General features: G+C 43.6%; 1 protein-coding gene across 2 annotated transcripts in view; it reads left to right on the forward strand.

The window, feature by feature from the left end:
* The window catches only part of ESR2 (estrogen receptor 2), a 58,104-nt gene extending 41,183 nt beyond the window's left edge, over nucleotides 1–16,921 (forward strand). For both annotated transcript variants that reach the window (XM_073570801.1, XM_073570798.1), the window contains exons 7-8: nucleotides 4,631–4,811; nucleotides 10,746–16,921. In XM_073570801.1, the coding sequence (XP_073426902.1) occupies nucleotides 4,631–4,811; nucleotides 10,746–10,929 (365 nt within the window). In that variant the 3' untranslated portion in view covers nucleotides 10,930–16,921. The remainder of the gene's footprint in view (nucleotides 1–4,630; nucleotides 4,812–10,745) is intronic.
* Nucleotides 16,922–17,475: the final 554 nt, after the last annotated feature.

Here is a 17,475-nt window from a genome sequence, read left to right on the forward strand (position 1 = left end):
GGGGACAATCTGCTCTGTTGAGAACTCCTGAAGCTAAGGCTCTCAGCTGTGACACAGTTAGCCACTCCAATCTCCTATGTAAACTGGCTACTGGCTAGCACTCATTGTCAGAGCGAGCTTATGCTGCATGGCTGGTGGTTGCTGTAGGTATTTGTTGTTGGAGTAGGTGTTTCGTGGATTTATCTGTGACTGTTGCTAGGTTTTGAGTGTGTGATAATTCCCTTTATTCTCCTACTTTGGTTTATATTCCTCTGTAGTCTGTGTGCTTATACAGCTATGGCAAAAATTAAGAGACCACTTCCAAATGTTCAGTTTGTCTGATCTTTCTCTCTATAGGTATACTAGCTGAAGAGCCCGGCGCTGCCCGGGCATAGTAACTAACTGTGGTTAGTTATAACAAATTATAATTATCCTCCATCCCATAGTCCCGTGCCCATATACCCATCATAGATATCCACGATCCCATAGGCCCGTGCCCATATACCCATCATACATAGCCTCCGTCCCATAGTCGAGTGCCCATATACCCATCACACATCCTCATCCCATAGTCCCATGCCCATATACCCATCATACATATCTTCCATCCCATAGTCGAGTGCCCATATACCCATCAAACATCCTCCATCCCATAGTCCCATGCCCATATACCCATCATACATATTCGCCATCCCATAGTCGAGTGCCCATATACCCATCACACATCCTTCATCTCATAGTCCCATGCCCATATACCCATCACACATCCTCCATCCCATAGTCCCATGCCCATATACCCATCATACATATTCGCCATCCCATAGTCGAGTGCCCATATACCCGTCATGCATATCCTTCATCCCATAGTCCAGTGCCCATATACCCATCATACATATCCGCCGTCCCGTGCCCATATACCCGTCATGCATATCCTTCATCCCATAGTCCAGTGCCCATATACCCATCACACATCCTTCATCCCATAGTCCCGTGCCCATATACCCGTCATACATATCCTCCATCCCATAGTCCAGTGCCCATATACCCATCACACATCCTCCATCCCATAGTCAACCATTATGACATCATAATGAGCGGTGGGGCTTGAAACCTATGATGACATCAGCGTCGCCATGTCAACCATTATGACATCATAATGAGGGGCGGGGCTTGATACACACACACTTTTTCCCCATTATGTAGATAGGGGCAAAATTGTTTGGTGAATTGGAACGCGCGGGGTTGAAATTTCACCTCACAACATAGCCTAGGACACTCTCGGGGTCCAGACGTGTGACTGTGCCAAATTTTGTGGCTGTAGCTGCGACGGTGCGGCAAATGGCAGCCATTGAACAATAATTTAGTTAAAATAAGGGCCAACAGTCATTCTCACATGAACTCTAGCTCATGTCCCTGGGCCTACTGAAATAATATGTCTGGATAATTCAGATTAAATGCGATGTCACCACACTCAGGGCCGGCGTTAGGGGCAGGCAGACCAGGCAGCTGCCTAGGGCCCCCGCTCCCCCAAGGGCCCCAGCTAGCGGCACATCATGCTGCCGCTATGGGGCTCCTGTGAGGCAGGAGGGCCCGCCTGGCCCCAGCGCCGACTGCCCGCACCGCCGCCAGCCCCCAGCGCCAACTCCCCCAGCCATCGCAATGATGGAGGAGAGAGCATCGGCTGATGCTCCCTCTCCCATCATTCCCCGCTCTGCCTCTGACACAGCGCAATGACGTCATCGCACTCTCGCTGTGTGCCAGGCAGAGCAGGAGACAGAAGCCGGGAGCAGCCAGCAGCCAGCAGCGCGGGCACGAGGAGAAGGTGAGGAGTTTTTTTTTTCTTTTAATATATCAGTGTGAGTACTGGACTGTGGGGCCATTCTCGGGGGGGGGGGGTGCTATATACCATGGTGGGCTGTGCTGCTATATACCATGGTGGGGCTGTGCTGCTATATACCATGATGGGGCTGTGTTTCTATATACCATGATGGGGCTGTGCTGCTATATACCATGGTGGGGGTGTGCTGCTATACACCATGGTGGGCTGTGCTGCTGTATACCATGGAGGGCTGTGTTGCTATATACCATGGTGGGCTGTGCTGCTATATACCATGTTGGGCTGTGCTGCTATATACCATGGTGGGCTGTGCTGCTATATACCATGGTGGGCTGTGCTAATGTGGTAGTGGCCCGGATTGGGGGGTGGTCCACTGCTTACCGCTACCAGACGACACAGAGACGAAACGGAGGCAGATTTCAGTTGCAACAGGTCCGAGTTTCTTGGCCGTCCTCATGATGACCGTAGCCATACACCGCAGTTCCTTTACAGCTCTCCGTATTCAGGCCCGGGTACCTTCACATTCTTTCTATCGTAGTGACACTCCTCGCGGATCTTTCGCTGGGGCTGTCCTAGATCTATCTACCACCAGCGCTTCACCCGTCCGAGGTCGTCGTCCAATCGGTACCCCCGGGGCCTCGTCTGTCCTGCGGTCCTTTGTGTCAGGGGCCACCCCCCTGACTGTCTCTTCCTGTCAGTCCCCTGGTTGGGTATTTCACCGTTGTCATTCTTCTGTACTGAGTCTTCTCCTCCCGAGCTCCTCCCGGGACTAGCCTAGCCTGGAACCCTGTCCTGTCCTATTTATCCCCCTCCTCGGGAATTTCCCTCCTGGGTTCCTGTCTCCCGCCCCCCATGACTAAGCAGTTTCCTAAGCCCTAAGCTGATATCAAGTCCTGAACTACGCTCCCCCATGCCATCTTGTGGTCAATTCTAGGTATTGCACTTCCTTTTCCATCTACCTCCAGCTGTCTCCCTTCTGTCATTACTACCATCCGTCTCCAGTGCACAAACCATCCTTTCTCCCTCCAGTCAAGTCCGTCCATCAAGTCACCTTCCCCACACTGCTATATACCATGGTGGGCTGTGCTGCTATATACCATGGTGGGCTGTGCTGCTACATACCATGGTGGGGCTGTGCTGCTATATACCATGGTGGGCCTGTACTGCTATATACCATGGTGGGCTGTGCTGCTATATACCATGGTGGGCTGTGCTGCTACATACCATGGTGGACTGTGTTGCTTTATACCATGGTGGGCTGTGCTGCTATATACCATGGTGGGCCTGTACTGCTATATACCATGGTGGTCTGTGCTGCTATATACCATGGTGGGCTGTGCTGCTATATACCATGGTGGACTGTGTTGCTATATACCATGGTGGGCTGTGCTGCTATATACCATGGGTGGTACATTTTACATTATATTCTATGGAGGAGGCTGTGTTATATAGTATGGGGGGCTACATTATATTCTATGGGGGCTACACTATATTCTATGGGGGGGTCTATATTATATTTATTATATTCTATGGGGGTGATTGCATCATACTCTATGAGGAGGTTACATTGTATTCTATGTGGGGCTGCATTATATTGTATGGGGGGCTGCATTATATTCTATGGGGGCTGCATTTTACTATATAAGGAGGGCTACATTGTATTCTATGGAGGGGCTACATTATACTATATGAGGGAGGCTGCATTATATTCTATGGGGGGTTACATTATATTCTGTGAAGTGGCTGCATTATACTCTATGGGGTAGCTGCATTATTCTCTAAGGGGTGGCTGCATTATACTATAAGAGGGGGGCTGCATTATAGTCTATGGGTGGTTACATTATACTCTGTGGGGCGGCTCCATTAGACTATATGAAGAACTATGGGGTGCATTATACTGGGAAGTGAATTGTACTACATGAATGACTATGGCGGTGCATTATACTATATGGAACACTATGAGGATTGTATTATACTATATGGAGGACTGAGCAGTGTATTTTAATATATGGAGGACTATGAGGATTGTATTATACAATATGGAGGACTATGGGCCACATTATATGGAGGACTATTTGGTTTAAACTGTAGATGTGCTGTTGATAGCATGCTACTGTATGGTGATCCATTAGTGATTGTTCTGTCCCCATCATTCCTCCTCAGATGGTGGATCGAGGCCGGGAAACAAGTGTTGAACGATTTCAATATTGTCGATCACACTCATTTAGCGGCCTGATCTCAGCGCATGTAAATACAACCGAAGTGCTTTTGTGTGATGTGCAATATGTTAGCATTTGGGGCCCCATTTTAAACTTTGCCTAGGGCCCCACTTTGCCCAAAACCGGCCCTGGCCACACTACCATTAGGAAATAATTCTGCTCTTATAAATGAAATGCGGTAGCAAAATAGAAATTATCACAATATACCAACCATGACTATGTGTTGTAGATGAGCAATCACAAGTAAGTCTAGTTGTGAGAAGTTCTCAGTATTGCACAGAGATGTTTTGGTATATTGAAGCAGTGGACATTGTCGTCAGCAAACGTGTAGCTATAGGCGTGTGCCAATGTAGCAGTGACACCCAGGTCCTCTTGTCATAAGAAGACTGTCTTATAAATGGCACGTTAAGTGGGGCAGTTACAGATTTTGCATTTGGCCTCCAGGAGCTTCATGTAATTCCTTTCATGGTTGGCTAGTTGTAAAATGCATAATCTCCATGTGTTCTAGCTGCTCATAGTATAATTGAACTGAAGCCATATTATCCATATTGGGATATTTAAATTCATTGCACAATTTCCACTTTATTACCTACAGACATGTTTCCACTATCAACGTCAGAGGAAGAGTCGGAGAGCAGTCGGAAATTACACCAGTTATTGAATACAGTCACTGATGGACTTGTCTGGGTCATTGCCAAGAGTGGAATACCTTTCCGTCAACAGTCCACCCGTTTGGCCAATTTACTGATGCTTCTATCACATGTTAGACATGCCAGGTATGTACACACTGAAAACTAATCCAGAGACCAATACAGCAGTTAATACGTTGCACAATAGAGCAACTGATTCCATTTCTTGATGATATATCACCTATTTGCAGATGGCATCTCATTTAGTAGTGAATCAAGTGACTATTGATGCTCTTAGTGCTAATTTGATACAAAACCTCAGGTACAGAAACCATATTGAACAGAAATAGTCCTAAGGTTGTACACCCAGACTAATGTGGGCTGTAGCCCTGTGGAGCTCCCTGTTAACATAGAGACATGGAGCACATGAACCACAAAAAAAGTAATAATTTAAAAGGTATATTTTAATGACAAATCAGTTCATAAAAGACAATACAAATGTATATCACAATAGTTGCATCCAATAACAGAGCTGTTCAAATCCAGTCAAAAAGGTGCACCAAAAATTTGGGGTCACCCCACATGCACTAATACATGGAAGATGAACACAGAACTATAATATTCAATAAAGTATATATAATGTGACAGTGCTAGTTAGTTATACAAAAAGTCATTAAATAATGACAGATTCACAGACACCACTGAGAGGTTATATAAAGTACCATTCATTCTATAAGGTCAGTGACCATCTAAGCTTGCTTAATCCTAACAGTGGTGGAGCAAATCATGTCAATATTGGCTCTTACCCATATTCATGGACGTAAGTCTAACACACTTCCCTACGCGCGTTTCGCACCGGCTTCGTCAGAGTGCCAAGATGGTTTAGGTGTCCCCAATGTCCTTCTTAAATACCACACTGAATTGGATCCCACTTATCACTGAAGGCGAGGCTTGCGGTGGAACAAACGAGCATCGGGAGCTCATTGCACCCCGGCATCATCATGGCTGTGTGGGTCACGGGGAACTCTCCAATGACGTCAGTGACCCACAGACGTCACTACCAGGCGCCAAAAGCGATGACGCAGCTAGAGCTCGTGTTGGAGACAAACGCACAATAGAGCTCGTGTTGGAGACAAACGCACAAGTGATTACATTGGAATACTGCCCCCCGTCATTTGCAGAGGAAGCGCTTCCTGTACGGAGTCACATGTGGGTAGAGGAACTGGCAGCACGTGGCCCACAGGCGGCCAGACACTACCAATGAGTCAGTCATCAGCCCCAAAATTCCAATAATGCAAGATCACTTGAGAGTCACATAAGATATATAAAATTATATATGCAGCGCATAGCAAATTATTTAAAGTGCAAGTGCATAATTATACAAATAAATAAGATATTGAAATAATGAGACAAATATATAGATAAGCGTAATAATAATAATAATAATAAGAAGAAGAATACCATGATGATGATAATAATACAAAGAAATGCTATGCACAGATACACCAAATGTTAGGTGAATATAGCAATTACACTACAATGTGCCCTACAGGAGCAGTTATAATTCCATTAACCCTAATTAATTAGGTGTTATAAACAAAGTGCTATTGTAATCTTTATAACAACTATATAGTAAGTGATTAACACATATACAAACGATATAAAATTAGATAACATGATAAATATTGTGAGTAACATGTATGACAAATACTGCAAAAAGCGATATATTGATCCAAAGGAGAAGCGCTGTTCCATTAAGGGTAGGCAGGTGTGGGAATGCAATCCTTATTAAGTTGTAATCAATGGGTCTTCCAAGATATGATATTCTGAGAGTGATATTTTAGAGTTCTTTGATACGTCAAAATAATATTACAAGACATAAAAGAGACAAAAATAATTAAAAACAAATATAATAAGTGATTATCAGTGCAGAGATGGTGCCAATCCCTATAAAAAAAAGATGCAAAACTAAGCTGCTCATTTAGTCCCACAGGTACCATTGTGCCCAACATTGCAATTCCGTGGCATTCTTTCTGTGTCAATATACATATTCCATCACCTCCTCTGATTCCCATATGTACACAGTCAATGCCCCATATCTTTAAATCCCCAGAGTTACATTTATGTTTCAATTTAAAATGTCTGGGAATTGTTTTCAGAGAATCCACGTCATCCACATCAGCCGTCACAGGCGGCCTCAATATCTCTAATATGTTCACTTGTTCTCACACGTAGTTCTCGGGATGTCAGTCCAATATAGATTAAATTGCAACTACATTTTGCATAATATACTGTACCACGTGTGGTAGTACATGTAATGTAGTCCCTGTCCCCCACATGGTGTGGTGGTCTCCCCACATGGTGTGATGGTCTCGCACAAGCCTTCAACATACTGTTAGCCCACCACAACTTCCCTATACACGGTATGATGGTCCTCCCCAGCTCTCAGCCCCTTCACACATGGTATGATGATCTTCCACAGCCATTTTGCACCCGGCATGATGGTCCACCACAGCCCCCTCATACAAAGTATGATAGTCTTGCATAGCCCCCCAAACATGGTATGATGGTCCTCCCACACACAGTATTATGATCGCTTGCAACCCCTCCACACAAGGTATGGTGGTCTTGCACAGCCCCCCACACATGGTATGATGGTCCTCACATATGGTATGATGGTCTTGCACAGACCCCCACACACAGCATGATGGTCTCCACTCATGGTAAGGTGGTTCCCACATATATAGAGATGGCCTCTCACATGGTATGATGGTCTTGCACAACCCCCCAACACAGGGTATGATGGTCCCCCACACACTATATGATGGTCTCCACTCATGGTAAGATGTTCCCCACACATACAAAGATGATCCCCATGCATGGTAGGATAGTCCCTCACACACGGTAGGATGGTCCCCCAAATATGGTAAAATGACCCCCCCACATATGGTAAGATAATCCCTCACATATGGTATGATGGCCCCGCACACACGCTTTGATGGGTTCCCACATCCACTGTCCCACATGCACAGTAAGATGGTCCACATTGCATGGTAAAATGGTCACCCTCAGCCCCCCACACACTGTATGTTAGTGGACCACACACACACGGTGTGATGGTTCCTCACGCGCGGCATGATGGTCTCACAGTCCCCCATGGTCTTGCCCAGTCCTCCAAACATGGTCTGATGGTACCCCACGCACGGTATGATAGTTCTTCACATACACACGTGGTCAAAATTGTTGGTACTCCTCGTTTAATGACAGAAAAACCCATAATGGTGACAAAATTTGAATCTGACAAAAGTAATAATAAATCAAAAATCTATGAAAATGAACAAATGAAAATCAGAAATTGCTTTTCAACCATGCTTCCACAGAATTTGAAAAAAAAAATAAAAGTCATGAAATAGGCCTGGAGAGAAGTGATGGTACCCTTAACTTAATATTTTGTTGCCCAACCTTTTGAGGCAATCACTGCAATCAAACGATTCCTGAAACTGTCAATGAGACTTCTGCACCTCTCGACAGGTATTTTGGCCCACTCCTCAAGAGCAAACTGCTCCAGTTATCCTGTGTTTGAAGATTGCCTTTTCCAGACTGCATGTTTCAGCTCTTTCCAAAGATGATCAATAGGATTTAGGTCAGGGCTCATAGAAGGCCACTTCAGAATAGTCCAGTGATTTCCTCTTAGTCATTCTTGGGTGTTTTTAGCTGGGTGTTTTGGGTCATTATCCTGTTGCAAGACCCATTACCTGTGACTGAGACCAAGCTTTCTGACACTGGGCAGCACAATTCTCTCTAGAACCCCTTGAAAGTCTTGAGATTTCTTTGTACCCTGCACAGATTCTAGACACCCTGTGCCAGATGCAGCAAAGCAGCCCCAGAATAAAACAGAACCTCCTCCATGTTTCACAGTAGGGACAGTGTTCTCTTTTTGATATGCTTTATTTTTCCGTCTGTGAGCATAGAGCTGATGTGCCTTGCCATTTTTGTCTCATCTGTCCATAGGACATTCTCCCAGAAGCTTTGTGGCTTGTCAACATGTAGTTTTGCAAATTCCAGTCTTGCTTTTTTATCATTTTTTTCAACAATGGAGTCCTCCTTGGTCATCTCCCATGAAGTCCACTTTAGCTCATACAACAACGGATTGTGTGATCTGATACTGATGTTCTTTGAGCTTGAAGTTCACCTTTAATCTGTTTAGAAGTTTTTCTGGGCTCTTTTGTTACCATTTATATTATCCATCTCTTTGATTTGTCATCAATTTTCCTCCTACGGCCACGTCCAGGGAGGTTGGCTACAGTCCAATGGAGCTTAAATTTCTGAATAATATGTGTAACTGTAGTCACAGGAACATCAAGCTGCTTGGAGATGGTCTTATAACTTTTACCTTTAAAATGTTTGTCTATAATTTTTTTTCTAATATCCTGAGACAACTCTTTCCTTTGCTTCCTCTGGACCATGTTGAGTGTGATACACACCATATCACCAAACAGCACACTGAGTATCTGTAGCCCTCCATACAGGCCCACTCACTGATTCCAACATTGTAGACACCTGTGATGCTAATTAGTGGACACACCTTGATTTAAGATGTTCCTTTTGTCACATTATTTTCGGGGGTACCATCATTTCTGCCCAGGCCTATTTCATGAGTTTTAATTTTTTAAAAATTCTGTGGATGCGTGGATGAAAAGCAATGTCTGACTTTCATTTGTTAATTTTCATAGATTTTTTATTTATTATTACTTTTATCAAGTTATTTCTGTGACCATTGTGGGTTTTTCTGTCATTAAACAAGGGGTACCAACAATTCTGACCATGTGTGTATGGTAAATGACCCTTCACACATAGTAAGATGGTTTCCACATATGGTAAGATGGTCCTCCACACATGGTTTGATAGTCTCTGACAGTCCTCTATGGTGGTCCCCCACAGCTACTCAACACATCGTATGATGGTCCCCCACACTCGTTATCATGGTCCCTCCATGCATTGTGTGATGGTCCACCACATATGGTAAAATAACCCCCACACATAGAAAGATGGTCACTCACATATGGTATGATGTTCCCCCACACAAGGTATGATGGTTTTGCACAGCCCCCCACACGGTATGATGGTCTCCCACACACTATATGATGGTGTCTCACAGCTTCCCCACACAAGGTATGATGGTCTTGCACAGCCCGCCACACGTGCTATGATGGCCTCTACAGCACTTCCACACAAGGTATGATGGACCCCCCATGCAGTAAGATCATCCTCCCACATGGGCAAGATGGTCCCACCACAGCCCCGCATGCACAGTATGATGGTCCCCCACAGCTACTCAACACACAATATGATGGCCTTCAAGTTTTTTCCAGTTTATGATATGAAGGTGCCTCACAGTCTTCTTCACAAAATATGAAGCCCCAATATTGTTTTTTGGCCTCCACAGTGTCCCATCACAAGCAGAGACTGACAAAATAAAATAAAAAACTACATAACCAGTCCCATTCTGCCAAAGAGCTGCTTAGCGCTGTACAGTGTGTGGCTTCAAGCAATAAGTGCATCTAGTAATGTCATCGTGTCTACTGTGTGGAGACACAGGATGAATAGTGGCATAGAGAGAAGATGGCTCCCTCTTCCACTATTGTAACACACTGTATATGTAACAGTAGCCTGAGGCTGCAGTTACCATTGAAATTGAGTCACCTGGTATGGTGGGTGGTGGTGAAATTTGTGACAAGGCCCCCCCACCAGATCATGGGCTCATAGTGTCCGTATGGTCTGCCACTATTAGCGGTATGCCACTGCGTCCATACAAAAGAATAATAGACAGCTTGCAGTACCACTCATGGCTACTACACTGTGACTCCTTCAATCAGCTGACTGATGAGAGTTCTTAGTCAGACCCTCATTGACTTGATATTGATTGCCTGTCCTACAGATGGGTCACAGAGAATCCCTTTTAATAAAATCCTGCTTCTCAATTTATAGGGTAGTATGCTACGAATGACAGAGTAGCCATTGTCCCAGGATTTATCCATCATGGAGTTAATATATATATATAAAATTATTTTTTTTTCCCAGTAACAAAGGAATGGAGCATCTTCTTAGCATGAAGTGTAAGAATGTGGTGCCCGTATACGACCTCCTGCTGGAAATGCTGAATGCACATACTCTGCGGGACCACAGGAAGCAGATGTCCCCCGCAAGTTACAGTGCCAAAACCCAAGGTGACGACAGGGACGCAGTGGCGCAGCCTCCTCAATAATCCAACAATGACTGGCATAATGTAAGAGGATGTGCCCGCACCTGTTTACAAGCCACCCCTCACAGGAAATGATGGAGACTTTATACACTTTGTATAGTCGTTTGAAAAAGATGAAACTTTTTTTTTAGGGAATCTCAGGTGATTTGCTCAATTTGCATTTTTTTGTATATATTTGATTGGCAGCACCAAGCCTTATACTTATTTCTGCACCGTCTATTGTGTCATGATGCTACAAGTTGGAAGAGTGCTTTCAAGGGGTATGTCCAGTGGTGGCTACTTGTGGCCAATATGTAGGGACCAAAGTGCTCAACAACCCGTCACTCTACCGTCTAGTACCCCTTATGTCCCAGGACTTAGTATCCCTGAGGATGTTAGCCAGCCAAAAAAATGGCATTTTGTCTTTGCCATGGTATTTTAGCCCCTAATTGTGCCAATTGATCTAGAAGCCTAAAATGAAAAGTTTAGGAATTAATGGAATATTATAAAGGGGCTTCTCGCCTACAATATTGTGGTCTTCTTATGGGGCAGTGGGGATTTTGGGACCGCTTTGGTGCCAGGGCCCAGGTACGGCTGCCACCTCTGCACCCCCTTTATCTAAACTGCTGGTTTCTCTGGTGTTTTCCTTTTTAATTGTTTCTTGTTCTGCCAAATCTGTTTTCAAGTCAATGAAGTAGTTGAGTAGTTTGCTGGAATCTCCATGAAACCTTAGTTCAAAAACATCCAAAAATGCCTGAATAATCCAGAATACTAGGCTAAAGAAGGATTCACCGTGTGATTCCCCTGTGATCGTGGCAAGTATTGCATTCCATTTTTTTGGTGTAACCTCTTGATTGGTACATACAAATGCATCTGAAAAGGCCATATCCTAGGCTGAAAGAGTTGTCCAACTTGGGAACGTTTTTTTAGGTTATAATTGGAGCAAAAAATTACTCCCCCCCCCCCCCAAAAAAAAAAAATAATAATTCAGCATTTGCATTCTACAGCCTCTGCGGCACAGAAGCTGAAGACAAAAAAAAAAAAAAAAGGGTAAGAGAATTTCAATAACAATATGCAAAGTTGCTTTTACCTATTATTTTAGTTGCGTGATGCAATAAATAATTGCAAAAGTTGGCACAGCCCTTCATCTTAAATTCTATATTCACCAGGTCATTTTTTTTTTAATGTTTTTCTCCGTGGGGCGCTATTTCCCACAGTCGGTTCTGGTCTTGCTGATACAACAGTAGCCATGTCTTAGGCCGGGGTCACACTAACCAACGCAAAATACGGTCAGTATTTTACATGCGTAATACGGATGACAGACCCCTAAATAGTGCTCCGTATCCGTAATCAAGGTGTGGTCGCGTATTTTGCGCATGTCAGCATCCGTATGTAATGGAGCCCTATGACAGTTTTAATAAAGAAATGAAAGAATAGATATAGACACATAGAATGCATATATATATATTTATATGTATGTATTCTATGTGTATATATATCTATTCTTTCATTTCTTTATTAAACCTGTCAGTGTGAGTTTACTGTATAGCGCACTGAATTGCCGGCTTTTCTAAAAGACACCGGGTGTGTATTTCTCGCAAGTCACATGTGTTGTCCGTGTGTAATCCGTATTTTTTGCGCACCCATAGACTTGCATTGGCGTACTACGGGCGTAGTACACTGACAATCGCAGCATGCTGCGACTGGCACGGAGCCTGGAATACGGATGAGAAATATACGGCTGGTGCGAGGGACCCCATAGAGAATCATTTGTCCGTGTCTAATGCGTGCTTTTAGCGCCTCTCACTCGGCCGTATTCCTCGCCAGTGTGACTCCGGCCTTACAGTGCGGCTGACGGAAAAGCTCCACAACCCTGTAGTGCAGACGTACTAGCAAAGTGAGAGGTGAAATGAGAATGTCAGCCCTGCTGTCAGAGCTGAGAGTTCCTGCTTTTGCCACCATAGTTTTGCATTTTTACATACGCAATACCAAGTTCTACTCATAAAGTGGTAATGATTGAAAGCCACTTGTACTCATGGCCAGAAAGGCCACTTACTGCACCTTCCTATGTATTCCAAGGACTTTCTTCTGATGTCACTGAAAAATGATCTTCTCCAGCTTTTTAAAAGGGATCTATCACCAGATTTTACCATACAAACTGCATACATTATTAAATAGATCTCTTAGACCGGAGGGTGCTGGCATACTTACTTTCAAAATCCATGTCAAAATGGTTGTATAATTTATAAGGCTGCAAATAAAATGAGCATTTTAGAAGTCCAGCTAAAGAATGAGCTAGCTTTATGGGTCCAAGTGTACAGTTTCGGCTCACACAGCCTGACTGACAGCTGCAGCTTGTACTGAGCAGTGTGAGCTAGCAGGAGGGAGGAGGGACACTGAGGAGTTGTTAATCTGGTGGATAGATGGAGAATGAGTTCAATCTTTCTGAAAGTATTATGCAGCCATTTCGACAGTAGAAATCACCCTGCAAAATGGATCTTCAGGTCAGTAGGTTTATAGCGATACCAAACTTTAATAGTTAAAATAAATAAATAAAAATCCGACCTTTGCAAAACAATAAAAGAAAGTTAGTCATCTCAGAAGATGGTGACACAAATTTATATTTTTCTGTTGCTGGAGCTGTGTGAGGACTAGCTTTTTATGTGCTGAGCTTTATTGTTTTTTGTTCTATTTGGGTACATATGCTTTCATGGCTTTTTGTTCCCTGTTTTTTGTTGTTTTTTTTCTCTAAAAAGAGGTGTGAAGATGACATTTTGGGCAGTTCCTTTAAAAAAAAGTTGTTTTCTTCTACAGTAGTTTTACTCATATGGCGATATAGAAATCTGACTTTTTTACTCTTTATTTTTGGATTGGGAAATATCCATTTTCATATTTTTCATTCTTGAAAACTTTTTAAATTAACTTTCACTTATTCTTTTAGTCCCTATTGTACTTGAACCTGTGATCGTTTGGTCCCGTATAATTATGTAACGCAATGTATAGTAAAAAATGGTGACCTCACGTGAAGCTTAGCCAAAGGGAAGAATAGCAGCAATGGGGGGCTTTTAGTGGGACCCCTGTATACTCTGGTAACCCATCGGCACCTGCAAGGCGTCACAGGGGGAAAAGTGTGCAGTGGTCGCCCAAAAATTAGGAGCAAAAGTGCCTTTGTCAGAAGCAGCAGCATCTAAACAGAGGGTAGGGAAAGAAGGACTTATGGGTCAAAGCCTGAGACCATGTCCACGTGCACTCGCCATATGGATTATTACTTTCCTATTTGCCCATGTTGTAAAGGAACAAGCACCGCTGCTCTTTGGACATTTGCTGTTACAGCATGGTGCTGGGTATGGAGCCATGGCCAAGCACCTCCCAGGAGCTAAGGGTTTATTCACATGTAGCAAAAATGCAGCGGATTTTAGCATCCATTCATTGCTCCACTCGGGACTTGCTTTCTAAACCCCTACAAAACAGGATTTTCGGGTGTATGCGCTGACAAGGCTATAGACTATAATGGTGCCGAGAAAGTGAACGTGCCCTCTGTCATGCATCATTTTTGGGCGTGTATGCCTACAGGAGGCAGACACTCAGATGTAGTAGACTTCGTCAGGGTGTTCATCTCCAATACGCGTACACCCCCTGTAAATAATATAAGAGCGCACGTTCACTTTGTCGGCACCATTGTAGACTATGGCCCCATCGACGCATATGCTCAAATCCCGTTTTCCGGGGGGATTTGGACGCAAGCCCTGACGTGAACCACGAATGAGTGCCTGAACACAGTGTGAAAGCACCCTTAGAATCTCATGCACATGCAAATTTATACTTTTGGAGGTGAGTGTGAAATTCACTCTTTGCAATTCAGAGGGGGTACGGGCTTACCTTCTCCTTCTTTGCAGAAGGTAATACAGCTGCAGATATCACTGTGGGAGTCCACAGAAAATATTTTGTGGGAATATACCTTACAGAACCAGTGTCTTTCTGGCAATGCTCAATGGCAGAAAAGCATGCAAAGTAGATAGTGATCCTGTAAATCGATGTCTGACCCTTCAACAAGCCTTAGAGCCTGACCAGGGAGAAGGTCCAAGCTGCCAATGTATCTACAGACAGCTGTTTTGGGCGGCCCGAGACAGCTGCCTGTGGCGGAGTTTCTGGTTTCTTGGTCTTGTTATATGGTCAGACATTGATTTTTTTTTTTCGCAGCTTTACTACTTGGCCTTAATGTACTCATAGGTAATTATTCCCTTCCTGAGGGTCATCTATGGGCCAAGGGTCTATGGTTTCCCAGGGCTAGAGCTAGATCATGATTTTTATACCAGTCTAGGAAAAAAATTTTTAACATAAAAAGAAATATCTTAAGTCTCAATGGAAACTCATCACATAGAGAGCGCCGGTGTGTTCTGATGTACCGTACATGGCGTCTTGGCAGAAAGCCTTGAACTACCCAAAGACAACCACCTGAAAAATTATGTTAAGAACCGGTGGCGGTAGTGAAAGCATTTCATCTTGCCAGCAGGTAATACTTTGCCTAAACAATCAGGGCACATTATGCTTGGCTTTTTGGAGATTCTAGCGGACTGTACAGGGGATTGTGAGTGACATTTGGAAACAATGCGTTTTATTTTAGACTGGATTTTATTTGAATGTCTAAAACAGCTGTGACAAATCTACCTCTATTGTACAGAACAAATGTGCTGTTCAGCTGCTTTTTGTGGGACTAAGGGGAGCACAACTATCAATGATGTACTTTTTTAGTATTGATATTTTTTGTGATTTTTGTTAAATGTTAAAAAAGGAAAATTCAAGTTCTAAAAAGTGATGTGTATATATATCGTATGTTCGATTATTCTGCTTATCTGAATTGTGCCTTTTTGATCCTTAAAGAGAATGTCCTCCCCTAAACACTTTTTTTTTTAAATCTTAGATTAGACTGATTAATTTCTAAATATATTATATAAGAGCACCAAACTTCTGGTCAGAACTCCAAACACCCTGCATAGACTGGCAAAGGTGACCCGCTGCTTAACCGTCACCACTAGAGGGAGCTAGAAATTATTTTATGGCCTAGTATCACCCGAGTATAATAATGTGTACGACGAGATCCCTATACTGGTGGCAGCAGGTAGCGTATCACCACTACAGCTAGTGATTGGTTGCAGCAGCCACATGTCTGTTTGGATCAAGCAGTGCGTGACAGACAGGAGCAGTGGGGTTAGTAAGGTAAGCTTTTATTAATTTTTAAATCATTTTTCAGCTTTCTTTTTAATTTTTGTGTTTCTGGAAACCCCCTTTAACTATGACTATGTAGGGTATTCGGAGCCTTCACACCTGAATTTTTTTATTCCAAAATAGATCAAAAACTTAAAAGGGTTCTCTGCCCTAATGCTAGATGTAGTAGATAAAACAAGGCATACTCTCCCCTGCATTCTGCTCTGACCATCTCCATTGGGTCAGTGGTCACTTCTCACCGACCACCACTGATCTGACCACTGGTGGTCGTTGAGACAATTTGAGCAGCAGCAGACTGTGGGGTGGGGTGAGTATGTCTTGTTTTAATAGCATGGCTCACCTTGGGCATACTTATTATTTGGGGGGAGAACCCCTTTAACTTGCAGTTTGACCTTTCTATTAAAAAAACAGCTATATTGTAAGAGTGGATACTTTAAAGTGAAGGTCCAGTTTGGCGCCATCTTAACTATTGCACTAAGAAATTGTATTTCGAGTGACCCTCTATAAAATCATCCCAATTGCTCTGATTACAAGCGGTCGTCACCAGGCGCCATTTATAGCAGTCTGTATTCTGCAAATTGTGTGACCATCTGTAGTGGGAGCGGTTCCGACAAGGGGGATTTCTCACAAGACACTTACTATTGCAGTGATGTGACTGTGGAGCTGGGATTCATTATATTGATGATGTTCAAGCTGTTCGGCACCGAATTTCTAGAATGACGATCGTTTGGGTAACGGTGGATGTTGTGTGCGATGTAAAGACATTAAAAGTTCTGTTTTTTTTGCCTGACTTTGTCTTTAGTTTCTTTGCTTTAAACCATTTAGGCCATGTGCACACGATGCAGATTTGCAGCGTTTCCGCAGCGGATTTTACCGCGCAGAAACGTTGCATATCCGCATTGTGATGTACAGTACCTTTAAAATGAATGAAAAAAAAAAAAAACGCTGTGCAGACGCTGCGGATTTTTCCGCGCGGTTTTCCTGCGGTACAAAATCCGCAGCATGTTACTTCTTTTGTGCGGTTTTCTATCTCCCCTGTTACCAAATCCACAGGGGGAAACCGCACAAAAACCGCATGAAAACCGCGTGAAAAATGGAAGAAATCCGCAGGAAAAATGCAGGTCATTTGACCTGCGGTTTTCTTCCATTCTGCACGGAAAAATCCGCAGGGCTCAAAACTCCGTCTGCACTCAGCCTTAGAATTTCTTCCAGAACCCTTAGCAAAGAATTGGCGTCCACCATGATCACTTCGATCTAGAGCAAGTGAGCCGCCTGCATCATAATGTTGCAAGCACAATAAAGGTAAAGCTAAAAGCTTCAGTAGGCTGCTGGAAAGTCTGATAG

The sequence above is a fragment of the Dendrobates tinctorius genome, unplaced genomic scaffold, assembly GCF_039654945.1.
Source record: "Dendrobates tinctorius isolate UK_male_01 unplaced genomic scaffold, ASM3965494v1 ptg000006l, whole genome shotgun sequence".
NCBI classification, from domain to species: Eukaryota; Metazoa; Chordata; class Amphibia; order Anura; family Dendrobatidae; genus Dendrobates; species Dendrobates tinctorius.